The 26,275-nt window shown below is 39.2% G+C and overlaps 1 protein-coding gene across 1 annotated transcript in view; it reads right to left on the reverse strand.

Annotated features, from left to right (window-relative positions):
• Positions 1-11,433, reverse strand: part of LOC137297013 (uncharacterized) — a 145,290-nt gene extending 133,857 nt beyond the window's left edge. The window contains exon 1 of the mRNA XM_067828958.1: positions 11,228-11,433. Within this exon, the coding sequence (XP_067685059.1) occupies positions 11,228-11,433 (206 nt within the window). The remainder of the gene's footprint in view (positions 1-11,227) is intronic.
• Between the last annotated feature and the right edge of the window lie 14,842 nt (positions 11,434-26,275).

Raw genomic sequence — 26,275 nt, forward strand, 5'->3', positions numbered from 1 at the left:
TCTCATAACCGAGATGAGGCAGTTTGACATGTATATGATGTTCGCTTTCACTACAAAAACCCATCTTACTGCAATTGCGAAGGGCCTTTGATGTTCAAGAGTGCGTGTCATCTGTTTGTACATCGGCCTTTCTTTCCATACCCAGACCATAGGCTGACGAAGGATGACTCTGTATACCTCTCAGACCATTGCGTCCTCAGAATGGGAGAGAGACGATGTGTAATCCCAAAAGTAGGATGCACGTTGCGGCAGTGTAATGGATTTTATAAGTCTGATGAACAAGTTTCTTGTGATGGATAGTCTCTAAATTAATGTTAGTTACCATAGCATCATACGCAATGCTAACCGTAAAATACTATTGATTTTTCCATCACAAGGGATAAGTATTTGGATCATTCTGTACTGTTAATTTTCATTTACTTATCCAATTTGAAGATGAAAATGACGTGTGGTTTGAAAACAGATAAATATTTTATGATTGGTAGTTTAGATTAGTTACTGAGATTGTTAGTAGCTATACCCATAAAACGGGTTTAAGTATTGTAAAATTATTATCCTCATGAGAGGGTACATAAACCCTAATACATTCATACTAAATTTAAACCTGCTGCTATGTCAATACGGGATAACATGTCTAAATCCTAACAGCTGAGAGGATGGTGTAAATCAAGGTAGGGTTTATGCAGGAAGCAACAGTTCTGTAAATCTCCAAGGTTCCTAGCATGGTGATCTAACTTCAGTTGCAGGCATTACATGGCTTGTTTGTATATTGTATTGTCATATCTAGTTAATATGTACTTAATTACTTGGTTTATATTAGATGTGTGATAAACTGTTTCTTTTTTAATTTACCTTTATTTATTGTAACTTGTTGGAAGTCACGATGTTGAAGCATTGTCGATGTGCCTTAAACTCTTAAAAACACTCACTCATATGTAGTGATCGCAAAACTAAAAAGCCGCACCAAACGTCTTTTAATGATTGACTTGAGGTGTCTGTCTAGATTGTTGTTTGTAAGAACATACTGAGCATGATGAGGATGTTTTAACAAATTCATAAGTCACCGAGCAATCACCCGCTGTTTCCTTTCACCTGGCATAACGGCAACAATGAAGGGTTTCAACGTCAGTGAAATTTGATCGATTGACGGAAACCACAGGACGAAGTGAGCATGTGTTTACACACTATCAATCAGAATTTGGGGTTTCATAAATAACAACCCAGGTTTGTAACTGCGTTGCTAACCATGCAAAATAATTATATAATTGGGTCACTTTTTTCATTAGAAATCATTGACCTTATCAAGTCGTTATATTCTCATTAAATGTAGTAATGTAGTTTCTTGCTAAGGTAATGGAAATACCTAATTTCCTTTGTAGCCGGCTTGTTTTTCCTCCCAGGTTAGATTTTTTGATCACATATTCTGTATCCATCGTCTCATTGATGCATCTTGTCCTTCATTCTATTAATACTGAGTTCAGTTTCCGTAATATATTTGGTTTTTCATTTCTAAATTGGATCATGTAAAATAGGCAAAAATCAAATTGATGATGTTTGTAATGAAGACCATGGGTATTGGATCAATCCAATCATCTAATTTCATTTTTGTGATGCAGATCCCATATATGCCTTACGGAAATGAAGAGCACATTAATATGCTGACATTCACAGATTCACAGATTGAGTACGACTTCAATCCACAAGAGTCCATTCAGTCACAAACGCAAACACAAACACAAAATAGCGGTACCGTATTCTATCATTTCAAAATGATATTAAAATTACATCATAAGAACGCCAATATTAGTCCATAATGGATACAAATTCAATAACGATGGCTCATTGACTTGGTTCACACATGTCATCGTCTCCCAATTTCGTAGATTGATGCTCGAGCTGTTGATCACTACGCCAGACTGACTATTTTCAGATACCTGGGGTATAGTTGAGTGCGGCGTAAAACAACCAGCCATCCTTTGTGAATGACATCCCCGGAGAAGCCACATCAGCATCGAAATCCCTGCCATTATCGATCGAATGGCCCCATCGCCTATACGTCTAAATCATTCATCCTTCATTAAATGAAATATATACCTTCTGTATAAAAAATCATTCTGCATTGAAAGAATACCTGTAACATTTTTTATATATTTAGGATAACTTCAAAATGTCAAAAGACAGAGAAATGCAAAATGGCGGACAAATTGAACAGGTAGCCTTTGATTTTGTTTCATGACTGATTTCTTGTGGATGGAATCTGCAGACATTAACCTTTCTCTTGATTAAAATCTGCAGCTTTATTAAACCTGGACATGCCGTGAACAGTATGTGATGTGAAGAGGTGGTGTTCTTTGAGAGAACACGGAGAGGTTTTGCCTGCGATACAGCGGTAATTGAGCATGTGTTTGAAGGGAAGTTGAAGAAACCTCAAACGTCATTCCTGATATGATATCTTTGAATCCTGCTCTCTGTTGGACCGCGGGCACTAAGCTACATCAGATTGCGGAAGACGGGCCGTGGTCCAGGCATTACGAAAGAAATATATGTATGGACACACTTCTTTCTCCAAATTTCAAACCGATCTGATTTTAGAAAGGTTGTCACATACCCAGTATGATGGGAAGAAAGCACGGAACACTCAAACAAACACTTAGAGACTGTAATGTAAGACAGGTTGGCGGTCAGCGCTGTTGTATAAGATACACGGGTGTCCAAAGAACCATTTTTCGTTTGTACTCAGATGGTAATAGACAAAATCTATTGTGACATGGATATTTTTCGCTGGCAAATAAATGCAGAGTAAGTGTTCGAATTGTACAAGTTGTGCAAGGACCATATTGCAAGGACCATATATTGAGTGAGTGAGTGAGTGAGTGATTTAAGTCACTTTGGCAATATTTCAGCCATATCGTGAGTAAAACAATATACAGATTAACAATAATAAAAGATAGATTATACAACCCTGTCATCGAAGGACAATAAAATAACTAGAATATCACAGATATACATGTAAGCCTAGTAATTAAATCGAAAACAATTTAGCTATAGTGACAACACAATATAAAAATAGGCTATAGATCGTCAACAACTGAAGGTAGATCACCATACAAGGGATCCCATGGGCACTTACAGCATATTGGCCAGACAATCAGACACTCATCATTAACTGTACATGCAGTTTTAAGAAATACATCGTTTGTCATGGCACATCTCAAGAAAAATAACAGATGGAGCTTAAGATAAATGGATACTCCAGACTGATACCCTCGCATGGTGGTGTTATCAGTCGATTCAATATCTGTTAAAAACACAATCTCGCACTTACAGCAACATGCCAAGACCGATGGATTTAAACCAAGTACCTCCGACATAGGTTTCAGTCAACACCCACATGGGGGGTTTGGGTGTAGCCTAGTTGTTAAAGCGTTCTCTCGTCACACCGACGGCCCGGGTTCGATTCGACACGTTATTAGACTATTACTAAAAGCAGTGAAAAACATACTTCATTCCCTCACTAAAATCATCACTATACCAGCAACTGAGGCCTTTCGTATATAAACTATCGGCTTCCCCTGAAGATAAACCAGGAGTATTTTCAACAAAAAAACATGCGAAAATATTGTGTAAGTAGCGCACCAATGCCCAAAACGACTAAATTGAAAAAAAAAATTTCCAGGTCAATATCATTTTCGATTTCCATAATTAGTGATGAAGGTTAGGATGTTGGAACGTTAACTCAACCGTAGAAAGTTATGACCCCTCCCAAGTTGAAAGTCACTGTGAGTTTGAATATCAATAGATAAACCGTACAAGATAATATGTATTAATTATAATAATGGATAGAAAAGAAACGCAATAACATAATCGTGTTGTCATGACAATCAACAGGACATGTTGGAAGTGTAACTAAGTGACAACCAGTAAAGGAAGGGTGTGAAGTAGCAAACGTTCCTGATTTCATCAATAATAATGGGTCCTGTCCCAATGATTCGACAAACATTCGTTTTCAGATGGCATGGTCAGTCACCCCTCGACAATTCGTGAGAGTTTTGACCACCTAGCAACTTATCCAGCGCCTGCCTAACGAAGTTGTGACTTTGACGTATGTGTGGGCGTCGTTCGATCAGACCTGCTCTGTGTATCGTGGAGAAGATCAAGGTACATTGTTACCATGACATTCTTGTGTTTTTCGTGCCGGGAGTAATTAGGTGCGTGCACGACTTGTGCATGTGCTGGTCTGTGGTCCTGTTAGGCTCAGGTCACAAATAAGAGTTCTCGGATGTTCTTGGAGCGGTGATGGTATTTAGCAGCTCCTGACTCCTGAGAGTATCTTGGACTTCAGTCCTTCCCCCAAAAGACGCACAGGTGCTACATGTGGTCTCAAATCAGTTTGTTCAAAATTGCCTCGGTTTATTCAACAGAAAATGGGTACCCGGTGGGATCCTTCATATGACTATTAACCTTCCATCGCCTTACAGGCAGCGTAGGTTATCCTGGGTAATATGTGCTGTTTCTTGATTCATTGTTAGCGACATGGCGTAAGTACGTTGTATCGGCAACTGGCTAGGACAGTATGACCTTCCGGGAACAGTATTGGCTACCGTTTTTGCGATCATGGTGATTCCGCCCTGCATCATTACAGGCCCATCTCCCAACCTGTCTTGTTGCCTTGCGTTGACGTTTACGTGACGCTGTCTCTGGACACGTCTGGAAGGTCTAGACTGAATCTGGACTCATCTGAAAACATTACATGTAGCCACCGGCGATTCTTAAAGTTCATAGTCTCTTAGCAACATTGCCGTCTGGCGAGAAAGTGTGCTTTCGTTACAGGTGGTGCAACACGTGATGTCCGAGTTTCCGCAATCGCTTTATGTACACGGTACTTAAACCGATAGACTGGCGCAAGTGAACAGTGAATGGATTGGCTATGTTTTGCAGAAACGTGGCAGGAAATCTGCAAACCACAGACTGAATCAAGTTCAGCAAATTTTTTAAACACTAAGAGCTCACGGTGATTTGACGACCTTTCATGCAATCAAGAATGACCCATTCTCCCAGATGACTGTCATAGTGAACGTAAAACGTTTCGGATGTGTTGAGGCGGTAGGCTGTTACAAGCAGTCATTTCCCTTGGAGATGATCTTAACATTAATATAACGTGTTCCTCAACTCTTCTGGGAGTTCATTTTAGATAATGATGTCAAAAACATTACGATGCATCAATGAGAAGAGACCAGACAAACAAGCGCTTGGTGTCACACTGCTGTGGTACCTGTTACAAGCAGTCATTTCCCTTGGAGATGATCTTAACATTAATATAACGTGTTCCTCAACTCTTCTGGGAGTTCATTTTAGATAATGATGTCAAAAACATTACGATGCATCAATGAGTAGAGACCAGACAAACAAGCGCTTGGTTTCACACTGCTGTGGTACCGCGTGACACAGCTATACCACCATGAGTTGCAATCATCCAAGCTTGAGTATAATCAGCTGCTAAGATCATCGGTATGCTTTTTCTAGTCATTTTGCTTCGGAAATCCCCTGGAGGATATCAATAAGCAGATAAACCTGATCCTGTTGTGAGGTGGACGATCGCAGCTACATGCATGGAAGACACTTGTCTCAATTTCTGATTTTAAGTATATAAAAACTTAACGGAAAGCTCCAAAACTCCTTCGATGTTATTGGGGAAATATATCTGTTAGGTTCAAATTGTTCATAGAATCTGCTGAAATAAAGTCAAACGCTCAAAAGTCGTGGTTACATTTACATTTGGTTGTAATCTTTGTCTTAGTTTTGTTTTTATAAAGCAGTGAGTATATTCTGATACTCCCATGGGCTTCATAATGCAGCTACCTCTATATAAAACATCAGCGCGAGAGAATATTATAAGCCGGATTTGATGATCCGATCAAATACACTCTGGGGAAAAATTATATGAATTAACTCTTTTTATCTATTTTTTTTGGCACTAGAAGTCTTGCCTATTTCTGAGCCATGACACACTATACAACACCGCGGATTTTAGAGAATTTAGAATGGGGTGTCTCTTTACAGAACAAACTTTAAAACTGCCAAGGACAAAGATACAAGAATCTCCAGCGAAACGTAGCACTCAATAGAAAAAAGATGTAACTGACAGTATTTGTACCTGAAGTTTGTTTTATTTTGTACTTCCCAACTTCTAAAATGCCGACCCTTGAAGACTCGGGTAGAACACGTCTTCAACAACCCACGCTTGCCCCAAAAGGCGACTATGATTGTCGTAACAGGCGACTAACAGGATCGGGAAGAGACTCGTTGAATCGGTTTACACATGTCATCGTATCCCTGTTCAGCAGATCGATGCTCATGCTGTTGATCTCTAGATTGCCTGATCTAGACTCCATTATTTACTGACCGCCACCACATAGCTGGAACATGTCTGTGACGTAAAACTAAACTCACTCACTCACTGACTCCATGATGCCGCTCAAAGAAGTTATGATGTTTCTTTCCAAGCAATATTCATCATCGATAGAGCATTTGTAAGCACATGTACTGCTTCTCATACACTACACTGACAGTTATAGGTACATCATCGACAGACGTACATGCAGATCACGGAAGCAGTAAACATTGATTCGCGACAGTGATTGTTTTTGCTGCCAAAGAAAGAAAACGGTTTCTTTATGCGAACAGTTGTTTTCCGATTACAGACTTGCATGTACATATAGATCTTCACCAATGACAGATGGTACCGGTAAATTGGGAAATATCACGCCATTTAGCCGACACCGAGTTTCGTATTTGTAATGGATCACGTCCATGTTTGATCCAGATTTTGATGGATGTAGCGCGCACGAATTATTCATTTCTTCACGTGCTAGAAGGCTACAATACGCTTCCTGTTCCCCGTGGTACAGAACCACTTTGTTTGTAGTAAGAGTAGCACATGGAACTCTGATTTTGATTGTTTGTTTGTTTGTTGTTTAACTCCGCAGTGGGCAATAATGCAAGCTATATGACGGCGGTCTGTAAATAGTCGAGTCCTAATCGAGCATCGATCAACGCAACTGGGATATGCTGGTGTCATTCTTGCTGGTTGGTTGGTTGTTGTTTAACGCCGCAGTCAGCAATATTCCAGCTATATGGTGGCGGTCTGTAAATAATCGAGTCTTGACTAGACAACATCGTGAACACCAGCATGTGCATCAATTGATGTAACTGGGATACGATGACATACGTCAACCGAGTCAGCGAGTCTGACCACCCGATCTCGATGGTCTGCTGAAGATCAATTCTATCCCGGATCTTCACGGATCACGTTTCAGCAGATATTTCAACAGTCAGGCTCCAATACAATGTTACAGGATTTTACGGCAAGACTTCCTCACTGATTATAATGACGTGATATTCTCGGAGAAGACGTTTAAGCAAGACGTAGGCGTCCTCCTAGCTGTTTCCTATTTACACGGAGAGTGACAGAGATTGACTCTCCGACCAGACAGTATGAAGAGGGTCTTCAGCTTCCTCCACTCAACATCCCTTTTTGTGTGTGCAGTATTCTAATATCCCTTGACGTTCCTGTCTCCATTTCACGAGATTTGTGATACAATTGAGAGTGTTTCTGGACGGAGATTTCAAAGAGCGTCGGGACTGTGGGACTGTGGACTGTGGGTTAAAGCGTTCGCTCGTCACGCCGAAGGGCCGGGTTCGATTCCTCACCAGGGTACAGCCCATTTCAGCCGTGATATTGTTGGAATATTGTTGAAACGGAGTAAAATTAAATTTTCTTACTCTCTTCAAAGACCGTCAAACAACCCTTTAGCAGAATCAAAACATTCACATTTTTCAAGATAGATTCTATAAACTGCCACATGGTATACTAGAACTTCAACGTGGTGTGTGCAATGTTCCACGTAGTATCTTGGAACCCGTTAGTTTGAACTTTGAAATTAGCTTTTTATAAGATATAATGATGTGACCGTACTATCTTCAGTCTTCATGCAGAGACACTGTAATCAATACTTTGATCGTTGTGTAACACTACTATCGAATATTCCAGATATACGGTGGTGGTTTGTGAATGATCAAGTTTGATCAGGCAATCAGCACCATAAGCATCGGTCTACGAAACTGGGATATGATGACATGTATAAGAGTCTGACCACCAGATCCCTCTACAGTGTGCTAAATAGTTTCCATATTCCTCTAGCCAGTGGGGTTTCCGTTGCCTGAAAGACATTAGACCACAAAATAAGTCACTAGAGAATAAGATATTGTCGGCGTGTCACGGGTTTCATCATTAAACTGCTAATATGCTGACATTTTTATTACCCCATACTTTTGCATGATATACAAGTGCATTATAACTTCACAAGTCGGAGAGAGTGATATATTTGCAAAATTAACCAATGAAAATCCACCAGCCAGTCGGGCCAGTGACTCTGGACATTAGCTGGATTTTGACTAGCCACGGGCTCATTAGACCACGTCTTAGGACAAGCATGGTTTGATGAAGATCAATTCTTACCGAAATCTTCACGGGCAAGAACTGGAGATTGGGAGAGCATCTGTTCAACAAAGAATGAGTTTCCTGTGAGTGATTACTGTAGGGGATTTTGCTGACATTTTACGCTGTGACAGGATCCAGTGATCGTAGGTCGGAAACCATAATCTCCAGCTGCAGCAAACCAGTGACCGGATGTCCCCAAACTGTTCAACCTTCTTGACTTTCACCACTTCTGACTTTCCTTTCACTTCAAACTAACGTACCGTTGTATAGATGAAATGTTGGCCAAAGCGGTGTTAACTGACTCATTCAGTCAGAAGACATAATGGACACCTGACTCCCTGTATGTGTGCAAATCGTGCGAAGCGTTTGTGAAGGGGATTTGACAACTGCGAAAGCCCATAGAGTAACATAACAGTCGGTGTTTGGGGATGGTTTAATGTCGCCTTTAGCAATATTCCACCAATATCACGAGGAACACCAGAAACGGGTTTCACACATTGTAATAATGTTGGGAATCGAACCCGGGCATTCGACGTGACGAGCGAATGCTTTAACCACGACCAGGTTCTTCGGGTTTGACGAACGAAAGCCTTACCCTCAACCCGGTTCTTCGGTCTTGACGAGCGAATGCTTTCTGCACTGGGATACCCCACAACCCAATACAAACGCCATTCGACAACTACAATGTGCTTGCCAGCTCCAGTTAAAACTGAAAAGAACTGTACAGTGAAGAAATGATGCACAAAGGTCTGCTTGCTAACATTTATGCGATGCCTAAAACCACCAGAATTCAGTACATGGTTGACTAGTAGACTTTAGCTGTGTTATTTCTCTGTTAACTCACGTTTCAGTACTGATGCCGATACTGTTATCATCATCTTTGAATATCTCCTTGTGTTTCCCCCAATGTAAAATATTAGTATTTCTACTGAAATTGTACTCCTTGTTCCCCATTTACACGGGAACTTAGGGTTATAAAAAGGAATACCACCCCCTCATGTTGAGAGGAGGTTCGGGGGCATGTTTTGATCGATGCCACTTGTAGACCGTCTCGGCGGTCAAGGGTAGAGATTGTTCTCACGCTGAGCGATGGATCGATCCCAAGCCAGCGTCTTATCAACAGATGGCATAAAAACGACCCTTATTGTTACCCTGTCTCATCTCAAATGTGACATCACAAAGGTGGAATAACCGGCTCGATGTGAGTGCGTTTGGTTTTACTCTGCTTTTTGAAATATTTCAGCAATATTACGGTGGGAGACATCAGAAATGGACTTCGTACGTTATACCCATGTGGTGAATAGAACCCGGGTATTTAGCGTGACGAGCGAATGCTTTAACCACTGTGCTACCACACTATTTTGTGTATGGTTATTTTTTTATCCCTTCCTTGCCCAAACCTATCAAAATATGATGATGGGTTTAAGATGTCTAAGTCATAGGTGAACAAGTCATTTATATTTGCATATGTGAATTGTGAGGACCCACTTATAGGGCAGGATAGCTTACCTTTTGAGAATTTCGATTCAAATACACATGTTTATGACACATTCAGCGCCGTACAACCGGCTTATGTTCTAGTAGGTAATATTTTCAGCCGTATGAGTTGTAAGTGAGTGAGTGAGTTCTGTTTTATGCCATGTTAGCAATATTTCAGCAATATCACGGCGAGGGACACCAGAAATGAGTTTCACACATTGTAATCATTTTGGGAATCGAACCCGGGCCTCCAGTGTGACGAGCGAACGCTCTTACAACTGGGCTAGCCCACTGCCCATGAGTTTCAAAAATAACAATGAGTAAGTGAGTTAATGTGGACGTTATTTCATCGGTATAGCTACAGTGAGCATACTTCAATTAGAGCATGTTTCATGACAATGATAAAGCTACACTATATAACAATTAGTGAGTTGAATTTTAACAGTATTGAAGCCATGTAGCACAGTGACTATAAGAAAGAGAGACAGCGGAAGATGATACAATAATGAGTGACTTAATGATTTAAACATTAACATAACATTATGGCGGCCGGCAGTAAGTATAACATTGATAACATATTGAGCATTTGTTTTTATTTCAACTCCGTTTTTTTTCGTGAGTGCGACCTTTCGATACAAATTCTTCTACCATTGTGAAGAATTTAGTATTCATAAACTTAGCACAGTATTGTACTACCCAACCTCTAAAATGCCACAAGGAGAAACATCGATAGAACTGCATGATATGACAATAGTTGAGTTACCGCGTACCACTATGAGAGAGCTACGTTATTTAACTCTGTTCAACATACAGCATTTATAGACATTTAGATCTCTGGTGAAGCCAACGTTTCTGTAGAGTCTACAAACAAGTGATCTAATCAGGGTTGACCTGACATATTTGGTTGATTCGAACATTCAGTCCGCTGGTCCTAACACTATTCCTTAAACAAAATGAAGTCTCTGAGCTCTGAATGATTCCTGCCTCTTAATAATGCAGTTGCAACTTATAACATGACAGTGTTACAGTGACAGTGTATCCATTTCGTTTATTCCTGTATTACTTTCCCTATAACTACTATTAACAGGTTACAAACGGCGGTTAGGGTGTATCCAAAATATCCGTTTTGTGAAGGGTATGTCTGAAAACACTGCTATCTGTATATTATCTCTGTATGAACACACCAGATATATATGACATTGTTCCAGATGCTTCTTATCGACAGGCAGTATATATAGGTATACTCACAGATTCGTTGTCTGAGGGGGTAGATCTGTAAACAGGGTATCTACAGCCTCAGAGGTTACTTCCAGCCCACTGCAGTTGGCTACCTTCTCAAATGTTCCCGTTTTACAACTACAAGGAATGGGACACTTTACACAGGAACTCCACTGAAACAGACAGATGTGCCAAACACTCCACACTTTGATAATCCAGTATATCTTGTTGACCATGATGTCCCAGGTTGTTAAGTTTACAAGTGCCAGGAGGATCTCACACATGCAGCCGATCCCAAGAAGACGTATTTACAAATGAGCTGAGGGCACAGCATTGCTTCACGCGGGAGTAATTATCGATCTGCGGTGGAGGCGAGTACTCGATCTGATAGGAACACAGTGTTGAGGACGGTTACTAGCGGGATATGGTCTCGATGTAATTTGTTTTAGGAGCACAGCACGAGACAGTAATGAACTACTTAGAACTTATGTCCTGTCATCCAATGGCTTAGTTGTGGAATGTCGGAGGACTGGGCACCAATTATGGCAGGTTAGTAAATGTCGCGAAGTGTTGACTGGACAATGAACTGCGCACACTGTGAATGTCCCAAATAGACTACTATCCCACACATAAACACAGTAATTTTGCATCGATCTGAAGGGATCAGCTGGGCCCAAACAGATGCTATACATCGATTCATATGTCCCAGGTTTTACACAGACATTAATTTGTGATACATGTACACGCTTTCACTCATGTTCAATGCAATTTGCGATGATGTGTGATATAAACCAAGAAAAATCGCATGAGGCCCAGTTGCTGTGCAGACTACCCGTGAGTGAGTATGATCTTACGCCGCTTTTAACAATATTACAGCAATATGACGGCGAGGCACCAGAAATGGCCCTTACGCATTGTACTCATGTGGGGAATCGAACCTGGGTATTCGGCGTAACGAGCGAACGCTTTAACTACCCCACCATTCGACACTTCCCAAATTAACCCGATGCGCCTTAATTAATTTGAACAACTTATCCTATCAAAAGAAAGGTAGGATATTTTACTTAGCAACTTCATTATTTGAAGAAGGCAAACGACTTTATCGATAACAACTTGTTATTGTACACACGCATTTTTGGTGTAGATTCTTACACCGTTTTCAAGCTGTCCATTGTCAGTCGATTGAGGTTGTTGATGGTGATAACTGGCAAGAAGACGTCTTACAAATTGTTTGATTTGCACTTTAGCAGTTGAAGAGTCAGTAATGAAGTATGGATAACAAGCCCTTTTTTCTTGCACCGAGCGACGTTTCGGTGTAGATTCATACACCGTTTTAAAACTATACCGTTTTAAAATTTCTCCGGATGATGTGGGAGGTAACTGGAAGACCGAGGCAATTACAACTTTGGTAAATCGCCATGAGCTGAAGGGTATGGAAACTATTTGTATTAAATATGTATAAAAATGACTCTGGCCAAATCATTTTGGTTCGAGTCATAAACATAAATTTAAGTTACAATATTCATGTCCTTACAATTTTCAGTTCATGTGCACAGTTATTACAGTAATAGAAATTTGATATGTATTTCATGTTAGTGATTAAATCGGATTGGTCGGGAGATTCACGACTGGTTGGTAATATGACACTTCAGACAAATACAGAACTGGATCTGATTCAGTAATGCCTGACATTTCATGCGGAATCCGCTGACAAAATGCCTGGTATATAGTGATATAAAAACCCGTTAGTACGATATGTATTTATAAATGATAATAATAAAAGTATTTATATAGCGCTGACTTCCACCACATACAGGTATTGCTCAAAGCGCTGACAAGTCACAGTTCATATAAACAAGATATATATACATCTGGAAAAAAAGTATTGCAACACCAGAATAGTTGTAGGCTGGAATGACTTCCTCACGCGGTGACATCTTGTGTTAATAGATGTCGAATGGATTCAAAGTTTCTCAAATGGAAATAGCAGCATCTACACAACTATGAAACTTGAATTTCCATAGAGGGTTTGCAGATATTATGAACACCCAGTGTGACATCAGTAGCAAAGTCACTATGGATCTTAAACTGTGATTCTACTTGTCATAACAGAACAAATCACACAGTGGAAAATGATTAAATTACGCAATTTCGCATTGATTGTTGGGGAGTGAAACAAGTTCAGCCAATAACGTCAAACATATTTAGCAAAACACGTTCAGTAAGGAACTAAACATAATTAGTAAAGAACATCAACGGAGCCCAACAAGTTTAGTTCGAAAATGAAATAGACTGGGCACAAGTCATCCAACTTAGGAACGCCCTCTCAAAAAAAGGAGTCATACAAGTTCAGCAAAGAACGTCGGATGAGTCAAACATGTTTAGTAAAGAACGACAATGAAGTCAAACATTTTAGTAAAGAACGCCAATGGCGCCAAACAAGCTTAGTAAAGAATGTGAATGTTGTCAAACGCGCCGAAAATAACCAGCCTGAATCATAACCTTTAACTCGGACTCACGAATGGATGGTAGATCACCATACTAGAGGCCGTGGGGACTTACAGTGCTTCTGCTACCTGCATGGTCCCTAACTGGATTTACACTATCCCCTCAGCTGCTGGTGATTGTATGCAAGATTGTAGACACAAATCAAAATGACAGAAATACTACGGGTAAAAAATGGAAAATTAAATTTGACTTCAAATGTTTTGGGACTTACGTACCCTCTCAGGAAGACAATAATTTCACGGTACTTAAACACCCCTCGAGTATACAGCCACTAACAATCGCAATTACTAATTCAACTTCCAATCATAAAATACTTATTTATTTACAAGTCAGACCACAAATTCTAATTAAATGAGAACTTACGTTACTACAAATGTCCTTTATAGTTCTTGATTTGGAATAATTGTCCCTTGTGATGGAATATTCAACACAGTCAAGCAAGACATGCTTGACCGTGATTATTTCATCACAAGGGATGCAGAACGGAGGATCCTCGCCTTTCAAAAGATATTCATGCATATACTTGATGTGGCCAATACGACAACGTCGTATAATGATCTCTTCAAATCTGGACCGACAACCCAAGTATGGTTTTATTACATGTAATTTATTTATACCTACCTGGGTGTTCCACTTCTTCTGCATCAGATCACGGATGTAAGATCTAATGGTAGCTTTATAAGTGTATGGAATAAGAAGTGGTGTAACAGATTTGTCGAGTGCTGCTTTAGCAGCAAGGTCAGCCGGAGTGTTACGAGAGATACCAACATGACTGGGTAACGAACAGAAGACGATGTCGTATTAGTCGCAAGATCATTATAAACCTCAATAATGTCTATTAAAAGTGGATGTTTACACGATAAGATTTTAATAGCCTGAAGGCAAGAGAGAGAATCTGAATAGAGTATGTATTGTTTATGTTTAGGGTGTCTCTGAATATATTTAAGAGCTGTTAAAGTGGCGTTTGCTTCAGCTGTGAAAATAGAACTGCTTTTCGGTAATCTAGAAGATATTGTTCTGGATCCAATGACCGTGGCACAAGCAACTGCGCCACCGCCCTTGGATCCATCTGTAAGTAAGGATTTGTAATTGCAATACTTAGTTTTTAATTGATTATATTCTTGTTTATATTGTAATTAGTTTGTTTCTGACCTTTTAAATGTAACTAATGTTAGGTCGACCTGTGGCCTAACCATTTGCAAAGGAGGGGAAGAAAGCAGACGGGAAGGAGATATAGCTTCTAACTCAACACCAGCAGCAGAGAGAAAAGATTTTCACTCTTAGTCCCAGAGGCGGACAAGAGTAGACCTTTTATTGTATAGATCCTCATAAAGAGGATTGAAAACGCAGTGAAATGCAGGGTGGGATTCATTAGAATATAATTTTGATGTATATTGCAAGGATAATTTTATACGTCGTTGATTAAGAGATGGCTCATCGGCCTCGACGTAGAGGCTGTCAACAGGGGAGGTTCTAAAGGACCCAAGACAAAGTCTTAGACCTTGGTGGTGGACAGAATCCAGTGGTTTTAAGTTGCTTTCGCAGGTTCCACCATAGACGATGGAGCCATAATCAAGTTTGGAACGGAAAAGTGATCAATAAAGGTGTAGGAGGGTAGCTTGATCCCCTCATCACTTTGAATGTGACAAAACTTTCAACAAGTCAAGTGCCTTCAGACATTTAGTTTTAAGTGATAAAATATGTGGTAAAAACGTTAAGTGTGAATCAAAGATTACACCCAAGAAACTTGGCTTCCTTGACAACTTTAATTGGCGTGCCAACTTGAGATAGTTCTTTTGTCTTTGTATGGTTTATATTGACGACAAAAATGTATGCAATTAGGTTTTGATTTAGAAAATGTAAAGCCATTTTCAAGACACCATAACTGCAGTTGCCGTTCAATGGTATGCATATTTTTCACACGACAAGAAATATTAAAATCATCCGGAAACAACGATCCGTCAATTGAATCGTTTAAAACTTTGGACAAACTATTTATCTTTATGGTAAAACGTGTCACAGACAAAATACTGCCTTGTGGAACACCCTGATCCTGATTGTAATGATCAGACAGGGTATAGCCCACGCGAACTTGAAATTGTCTGTCATTTAAAAAGTTAGCTATAAATTGAGGCAAACGGCCTCGCAATCCGAAGTCATGTAAATCTCTTAAAATGCCAAAGTAGTGTCATATGCCTTTTCAAGGTCAAATTGATACATAATGGGTCTAGAATTGGACGGATCCGTATGAGTACGTCCAGGTTTAGGTATTGGTACTACTATAGCGTCGCGCCATGAAGAAGGAAATTTACCTGATGTCCAAATATCATCAATAATATTTAAAAGAGTTTCTAGACATGATTCTGGTAAGTGCTTCAGGAGTTGATAATGTATGTTATCAGCCCCTGTAGCAGTATCATGAGCTTGTTCAAGGGCAGTATGGAGCTCATGAATAGAAAATAGTTCGTCATAGTCTCCCCCGTAATCTGAATGGAAATTAATAGTTTTCTTTTCTTGTTGTTTTGATACTGTTGGAATTAACACAGTTAGAAGAGGAAGGTTTTGTTTGCGCTTCACCCAGCTTATTTGCAATATCTGATTTATCTAAGCAATTGATCACCATGTTTAAGATGATGGACACTAGATTTTGGACCCTTACCTTTAATTTTCTGTAAATAATAATCACCATGTACAGTTACCCAGCACTTACCATGAGGAGGTGGCTCGCCACGGGTGCCACACCTGTAAACGAAGGACAGAAAAACAAACTAGATTATCCCACACACACACGCACACGCACACACGCACACACACGCACACGCACACGCACACGCACACACACATATAATATATTCCTGATCCCATATATATATATTATGCAACTAGCAATAAATCTAAAACATTTTTTATCAAAGGAGACAATACAATATAAAACACCGGCAGTAGTTTTATCATACGGAGACAAACAGTCAAATGACTCACAATGACTGTTGTTTTACGCCACATCCTACTTCTAGGACATAACGAGAACCAGAAAAGACACGCTGGAGTAAAGGACTAACAGTATGAATATCGGAGTGAATGACAATAATGTTTTGGAGGGGGAGGAAAGCCCGGAAAGTAACCAGATGGACTCGTCAGATCGTTGTCCTGAGTTCGATTTCTCACATGGCACAATTTATGAATCTAATCTTTGTTGCCTCAAAAACGATTGAATATGGTTAAAAAGGCCGACAGAACTATAAGACGTACTCTTCCTTCAGCTGTTATTAGTGTCCCTGACCTTAGAGAAAAGTGAGTGTGTTTATTGTTGATTATTTTGTTTTTTGACTCTTTAAACCTTTTTTCAATCGATACAAGCCAAATGGCTATACATGTCACGCCCTGACTAAGGTATTTAATTCCATTATACATAAGAATGACTTATGCAGGGACTTGTTTAGACGAACTAGTATTCCTTCCCAGACCCATTCAGATGTAACCAAGTTTCAATCTGCTTATGTAACGTTTTGCATTTTATGACAATGTCAAGGTCACGACATTTGGCATTAAGAAACAAGACTCCCGGGACTGAATGAACCAAGGCTATTAAAGGATATGTTTAGAACGAACGACTGCATACTTTGTATCGCGTACCACCATCCTTTGTTTCCTTGCAAATACATACTCAGAGCACAACTATAATTTTGGATCATGTAACAATACCTCTGGGGTATTACCATTCATGAGGGTCGAGTGAGTGAATGAGTTTAGTTTTACGCCGCACTCAGCGATATTCCACCTATATGGTCTATAATTAATCAAGTCTGGACGAGAAGATCCAGTGATCAACAACATGAACCGATCACATGTGTAAACCAAGTCAGCGAGCCTGACCACCCGATCCAGTTAGTCGCCTGTTGGCAAGCATGGGTAACTAAAGAACCGCTAACAGATGCTGCATCAATTCATTGAGTCTTATCCAAAAAGTTTTACCATGCAGGTATTCACTGTGTTACGAGTGTGTATTTTCTGCATATTTTGTTATTAATTAAGTGATCGTTATTCTTGGGTTACAATGTTTTGTGTTTTGAAAGGCAATTGTGATGGATCACATTTCTTATAACAGATAGCATTTTTCAGATTTTGGTAGCAGGCTGTCCGGAAATTATCTGCCCTTAGTTTTCTATTTTGTCTCATATGTACTGTATTTGAAATCGGTGTTGTGAAATTGACTCGTGACTTGGTATAACTTTGTATAACTTGCTCCCTTTGCCAGATAATACAAAATTTGAATGTTTTTTTACTTGTCTTTGTTCTGTTTTCCTGGTTCACAGGGGGTTTCTTACATTGTTTGTCAGGGCGCATTCGTAACCGTAACAAATGAAAGAGTTACACAATGCCTAGTTTTATAACAGAGAGACACTCCTAGATCTTCATTTACTGTTTACAAGTATAATTAGAACAACATGACTGAGATTTGATTCACAGAATATTCATTTAACATCAGGGCACAATAAGATAGGATGCCTATCCAGGGCTACATAGCAAATACTACATATCAGAGGCGCACACACATACGGAACCAGTGTACAATAATAGTAATTCCCGCTGAAGTTATTTTAGATGGAAAAGACAAACACGTTCAAATTTTATAATAATATCACAAGTCTGTGTGTGAACAAAATGATGAAAGTACACGTAAGTAACAGCACCGGGGACAACACCCGGCCTCCTCAACGCCCATCACCACCCAGAAAACACTCACACCCAACATCCTAGCTAGACAGCTGTCCCGGATGGATTTCTCCCAGACAGCTATTTTCCATTCAAATTTTAACTGTGGTATTGCATTAAAATAAGAAACAAAGAAAACAAACCGATCGTGTTCTATATGATGATTTCACTGAAGATGGAGACCAAGATTATGTCAATGTGCATTATAAGGAGATCTGTAATTTATCTACCAGTAAAATCCTTTAAATAAATATGTAAGTATTTTTTATACATATATTATATATTTCATTGCTGTTAATACTTGAAACACTTCATCATTTTGCTTTTATCATCACTCATGCTTCTATGAGCGGGGATTTACCTAAATGTTTAAGCATAAACATTACTTTGTAAGATGTAAGGTGTTTGTGTCTCATATTCTGTGGATATTATCGTGATTACAAACGAAAATGGGCCATGAAATGCCCAGGAACCATCAATAGATACAGTATATATTTTGTAGGTTGGATTTTCTTTTCTTTATAACACTATCCACATCTGTTTGAAGAATAAAACGAACAGTACAACGTTTGATGATTTCCTTGTATGTTTATCTAGTCAGGCTACCAGACAACAATTGTTCTGGCATGATACATTTCTCCAAGCAACGTTCCCTGAATGACCGATTGGATTATGCTTAAAGGTCACATGCATCGTAAAACACAACTTTGCAGATTCTGATACCTTTTGGTGTACTTACCGAAACAAATGATCAAAAATGCCGATTCAACCCATAAAGTTTAAAAAAAAAGCACGATGAGAAAAAGCCAGCAAAATCGGTTTCAACAGCTATGCGGTGCTGCGATCATAACGCATGCGCAGTGAATAGGTTCGCGAAGCTTGAAACGTTATGCCTGCCGGGAGTATGAGGTCGTGAGCAGTAGTCTAATCTTGGTTGTGTGCACGAACAAGTAAATAAAGCACTCGTTACACCGCCCCCCCTCTCTCAACCACCATAAAAAAAACACACACACACAAAAAAACCCAACAAAACAAAACAAAACAAATAAACAAACAACAAACAACAACAACAACGACAACAACAACAACAAAAAACAAAACAAAAAAACCAAAAAAACAACCACCAACAAACAAGCAAAAAACAAAAACATGCTAGTTGTGATAAACAGCCTCTGTCACAGAGAAAACTCAATGTCTGGTTTACTGACACCTATATGTATGCCTGCCTGTCTGCTAATGACAATATGCAGTGCAGAACTTCGGTAAGAGTTCTTCCCGTTCCCCCATCTCAAATAATATTTATTCATGGATATGTCCTAGAATTATTAACAAAACCTAACACAACATGCGCAATTTCTAGGGGACTCTCAAAAATACGTAAAGGACCCAAATTAAGTGTAATATATTGGATTGAACTACTTAGTGTAACATCATCTAATCTCCAGAAAAAAGAATATGGTGGAACGGAAGGAACCCTTTCCCACAACTTCAATCATTTACCACATCCAATTTGGAATTAACACCCGTCGGGCTTATACGCCATCAACAAAGCGCCGACTGAGCGTATCGGCAAATGAACCAGTGACCAGTGAAAAGGCTTCGGTACACTTGAGTGCACCACCCACTGACTGGGGTTCGTTTCGAGGGAGGTAAACCAAAGGACAAAATATTGCGCTTTTGATTTGCGATTATACGCTTATGATTCTGTTTATTTATTTTTTTTCAATGCATTTTACATATCACGAAGAAGAGATAACGTTTTTAAATTATGTTTGATTTTTGGCTGCATATGACCTTTAATGAGAACATATATACAGTTTTTGCCCGTTTATATATTTGTTTTCTGCGTTGTGTGGTTGTAAAATGAGTCAGTGTTGCTTTTAGCATTATTTCAGCTATTCCATTCAAAGAAATGTATGCAAATGCATTATATGATATGAAATTGCAACGTTGCAGGTATTTCGTGATACTGTTTTGTGTCAGACAAAGACTCCTTCGCTATGTCTCCTATACGTGATGCCTTAAGCTACGTAAAAAGTTTCTTTCAAAAAAGTTTTCGTTTAGCGACGTCATCCACGACGATCAAAGTTGTGTGTGATCACGATGCCTTCGGGAGACTAATTAGTGATACTATCCTTTACCTAAAGTGCTACTCTCCTTGTTTGTCGCGATCGATTGTTCGATGACATTTAACAAAATGCTGCATTTGCTGATCCTCACGGCCCATCTTGCACAATGGACAAAGACGTTGGGAGGGGGACGATGTTGCTTCAAAAAACGGATGATGCTGCAGGTTGGTTATGACGCTAGAGCACCCCCAAAGAAAGTGATATGGCAATCCTGGGGACTAAGTCAATCTCTGCCAAACATATGACAATGATAGATGTTTTATGGATAAAGAAGAATATGGATGTCCATAGTGACTATGGAGTTTAACCAACTTCCAAAATGGCATTAAGAACTCAATGTTACATAGAAGCTAAAACCACATGTGGGCGAACTGGCTAAAGCGCCAGGCTAGTGATCCAGCGAGGCTGAGGTGTCGGGATCGAGCCCACCTGTGACGGCGTGTAAAAAGCTTGGAGTCAACTTTGTGTGCAGACTCTTTCACTATCCCTAGTGTACAGTACACAACCATGTGCACTTAAAAGAACCCAGGAATCCGTTGGTGTATGGCCAGATGGTGGCCACATGTTGGACAAAGTACTGTGACTGTGTTCCAACTCACCCAGTTGTGCATTGGGTGAGTGAGTGAGTGAGTTTATATTTAACGTCACATCGGCAATATCTCAGCCATATAGTGACGAGGACATTCAACAATGAAAAAGAGCATATATACATCATAAAAACCTGTCAACGAAGGACAGTAAAACAACTAGAATATCACAATTTCAGTTAAAACTAGCATGGAAAGTTAAAACTAATAGCACTATTTAGACAATGCACTATAAAAACAGACTATAGATCGCCAACAACAGAAGGTAGATCACCACACTAGGACCCATGGGGACTTACAGTACTTTTGCTACCTACATGGTCCCTAGTTGGATTTACACCATCCCTTCAGCTGCTGGCGATTGTATGAAAAGTTAGCCGAAATTAAAATCACATGAATACTACGATTAAAATCCTGGTAGACTTAAATTTACTGTGACTGTTTGTGGACTTGCGTACCCTCTCAGGAGGACAATAATTTTACATTGTGCATTGGGTACCTCGTTAGGATGACAGAGCTACAAACATTGTGCGCCTAGTGGCACCAAGAGTTGTATACTCCCCAGGGAGTTGAGACTGATAATGGATATGTCTCATGGATATGTACGCTATATAAATATCCAATAAGGTAACATAACATAACATGTAGAATTGGTCTTCGTAAGAGACGACTAACGGAGTCGGGTGGTCAGGTTCGCGGACTACTGCCATATAGTTTGAATAGTGCTGTGTGTGGCGTTGAACAACATACAGACAAACTAATAATGTTAGTAGTATATATTTTTCAATGTGGAAGACACTACTAAGACACTACATATACCTGTACAGCCTGCATATGGCTGTCTCATTTGTATAAAGATGGTGGTAATACATGGTTGAGATAGTTTGTTTGTGTATGCCAGGGTGATATCATACTACGTCATTGTGTCAAACATGATTCCCCCAGTGTGACATTAACAAGATGTGATATAACAAAATATTGATCATATTGTTATTATATGTAATTTTCTTACACAAGTGACACTATGAACTGCGTTTAGTTTTACGTCTTTCAACCACACCTCGACGCTCCTTGACGCAGAAATGTGATGTAAGTAGGTTAATTGTGATACCAGTCCCGACCATAATGGACACTAGAGATATGTGGGTGATGGAATTCAATTTGCTGGTGTTTCACTACACGGACATCAAAACGACAGCATTAGTGTCTTGTGAGTCTTTTCCATATCAAATTTCATATCACTGAATGATATCACGCATGCGCAATGGGGTTGATATAAAACAGAACTGTGACAGTAAGTAGCAAAGTATCTCCAGAAAAACAACGGCGTGAAATCGCCAGGGATTTTAGCACGAATCTTCAAACCAACATGCAAATGAGCCAACAGAAAAAATAATCCGATTGAAGAAGAAAGAGTAACTTTTCTCGGTGTATCTGTAAATGTGTTTATCATTCAAATTCAGTTGGATGTCTTTGAATTATGTCAGGCATACGTCCATTTTGGATATGCACGTGTGAACAGATACGATTTTCGAACGTTTCACAAGGCTATTAACTAGTATAACTTTGATCAAACAACTTTGAGCAACAAGACTTAAATGCCTTCCTTTAATACCATAGTTAAAAGAGAATTTTGACTTTCTCCGAAAATGTGAATTCTAGACATCAAAAGCCGGTACTTTGTGGCATATTGCACTCGACATGTAACACGAACGCTGGCTACTGATAACCCTCTTGTCATACATGTTTGTGTAGAGGTTTTTGCTATGTGATATGCACTTTCATATAATGTTTGCTGACATTTTAAGCCAGTTGTTCTGAATCTACATGGCTGCGAAGAAGTAATATCAATGGTGACATGTTTAGTGACATTAAACCTCTTCCTAAAGTTTCTGGTCGGGATAATGACAAATAATGGTAAAGGCATGGGTGCCGACCCACAAGGCGTTCGGAACGTTACGACCTGTCGTAACTCTATACGTTATCCTAGGCTTGCGAATGTCGTAGCGCTACGAAGACTTTGTTCGTGTAGATCGGGGCCATGGAACGTATATGGATGTGCCTTTTAAAGAATGTTTGAGGTATACGCCTTGTCCCTCCTTTACACATATACTGTATATAGTTGTGTATGCATACGTGTGTGTACAACACCAATCTGATAGACGTGCGCGCGAATCAATTAGTGAGGGAGTTAATATTTGACGTCACATCGGCAATGCCTCAGCCACATCGTGACGAGAACATTTAATTCTGAAATGAAATATATGTATAGTATAAAAACCCGTCAACGAAGGACAGTAAAACAACTAGAATATCACAATTTCAATTAAAACTAGCATGGAAAGTTAAAAATAATATCACTATTCGGACAATGCAATGTAAAATCAGGCCATAGATTGCCAACAACTGAAGGTAGATCACCATATTAGGGGCCATGGGGACTTACAGTGCCTTTGCTACCTGCATGGACCCGAGTTGGATTTACATCATCCCCCTCAAGCTGTAAGCAATTTAGACACATCTAGCCAAAAATTAAAAATACACATATACTACGATTAAGAACAGTGGAAAGTTTAAATTTACTGTGAATGCTTTTGGACTTACGTACCCTCTCAGGAGGACAATAATTTTACGGTACTTCAACCCCCTTTGAGGGTACAGCCACCAACAATTCAAGTTACTAATCCAAACTTCCAATAATTAAAATACATCTATTTACACAACAAGTTTTCAAAATTCAACCAAAAAATCAATGTCTTTTAAAAATCAATAATTAAATGAGATCTAACGTTGGTAAAAAGATCCTTAATTGTTTTAGCTGTATAATACTTATCCCTTGTGATGGAGAATTCAACACAGTCAAGCAGGATATGCTTGACAGTGACTCTTTCATCACAGGGATACAAAACAGAGGATCCTCACCTTTCAATAGGTATGCATGTGTATATCGTTTATGGTCAATACGACATCGTCCTAAAATAACCTCTTCAAATCTGGACCGACAACCCAAGTAGGTGTAACCAATATACGGTTTTATTTCATGTAATTTATTTATACCTACTTGGGTGTCCCACTTCTTCCGCATCAGATCACAGATGTAGGTTCTCGCTTTGTAATCAGAGTATGGAATAAGAAGTGGTGTTACAGATTTGTTGAGTGCTGCCTTGGCAGCAGGATCGGCCATTGTGTTACCAGAAATGCCTACGTGGCTTGGTAACCAACAAAAGACGCGTACGATGTCGTATTGGCCAGTCGCAAGATTATTATACAATTCAATAATATCAATTAAAAGTGGATGTTTACATGATACATTTTTAATCGCCTGAAGACAAGAAAGAGAGTCTGAATAGATTATATATTGTTTACGTTCAGGGTGTCTTTGAATATATTTAAGAGCTGTTAAAATGGCGTTAGCTTCAGCTGTGAAAATAGAACTATTATCTGGTAATCTAGAAGATATTGTTCTGGATCTGTAAATAAGGATTTATAATTGCTATATTTATGTTTTAATTGATTATATTCTTGCTTATATTGTAATTAATTAGTTTCTGATTTTTTTAAATGTGGTCAATGTTAGGTCTACTTGGGACCTGACCAACTACCAAGGAGGAGATAAAAGAAGACGGGAGGGAGCTATATTTTCCAGCTCAATGCCAGCAGCAGAAAGAAAGGGTTTAATTCTATGTCCTAGAGGCGGGACAAGAGAAGACTTTTTGTTGTATAAATCCTCATAAAGGGGATTGAAAACACAGTTATATGCAGGGTTAGAATGATTAGAGTATAATTTAGTACTGTACTGTAAAGCTAACTTTATACGTCGCTGCTCAAGAGATGGTTCATCAGCCTCAACATAGAGACTGTCAATAGGTGAAGTTCTTAAAGATCCAAGACAAAGTCTCAGACCTTGATGATGGACAGAATCAAGACGATTGAGCCATAATCAAGTTTAGAACGAACTAGTGATCGATAGAGATGGAGAAGGGTAGCTTGATCCCCTCCCCATTTTGAATTTGAAACAACTTTCAACAAGTCAAGTGCTTTCAGGCATTTAGTTTTAAGTGATTTAATATGTGGTGAAAACGTTAAATGTGAATCAAAGATAAGACCAAAGAACTTGGCTTCCTTGACAACTTTAACGGTCGTCCCATCTAGAGACAGTTCAGGGTCTTTATGTGGTTTGTATTTTCGATAAAAATGTATGCAGTTAGTTTTCGATTTAGAAAATTTAAAACCGTTTTCAAGACACCATTTATTAATCATGCTTAAACACAACTGCAATTGCCGTTCAATGGTATGCATATTTTTACCACGACAAGAAATATTAAAACCATCCACAAATAACGATCCATCAATTGAATCGTTTATAACTTTCCATAAACTGTTGGTCTTGATGCTAAAAAGAGTGACAGACAGAATACTGCCTTGTGGAACACCCTGATCCTGATTGTAATGATCAGACAGGGTAGAACCCACACGGACCTGGAATTGTCTGTCATTTAAAAAGTTGGCAATAAATTGAGGCAAACGACCTCGCAAGCCAAAGTCATGTAAATCTCTCAAAATGCCAAAGTAGTGTCATATGCTTTTTCAAGATCAAAAAAGATAGACACAGCGTGTTGTTTATTAATTAGTGCGTTTTTAACAAATGATTCCAGTCGCACTAAGTGATCGACAGTACTTCTGTTTTTACGGAAACCACACTGTATATCTGTTATAAGATTACTTGTTTCCAAGTACCAAACAAGTCGATTATTTATCATGCGTTCCATGGTCTTACAAACACAGCTAGTTAAAGAAATCGGACGATAATTGGATGGATCTGTATGATCACGTCCAGGTTTAGGTATTGGTACCACTATGGCATCACGCCATGAAGGAGGAAAGTTACCCGATGTCCAGATATCATCACAAATACTTAGGAGAGTTTCCAGACAGGATTCTGGTAAATGTTTCAGGAGTTGATAATGGATGTTATCAGCTCCTGTACCACTGTCATGAGCTTGATCAAGAGGAGTATGGAGTTCATGAATAGAAAACGTTTCATTATAATCTTCCCCATTATCAGAATTGAAATTAATAATTTTCTTTTCTTGTTGTTTTTGATATTGCTGAAATTTAGGTATATAATCCGAAGAGGA

Source organism: Haliotis asinina, chromosome 9 (assembly GCF_037392515.1).
Source record: "Haliotis asinina isolate JCU_RB_2024 chromosome 9, JCU_Hal_asi_v2, whole genome shotgun sequence".
Classification (NCBI taxonomy): Eukaryota; Metazoa; Mollusca; class Gastropoda; order Lepetellida; family Haliotidae; genus Haliotis; species Haliotis asinina.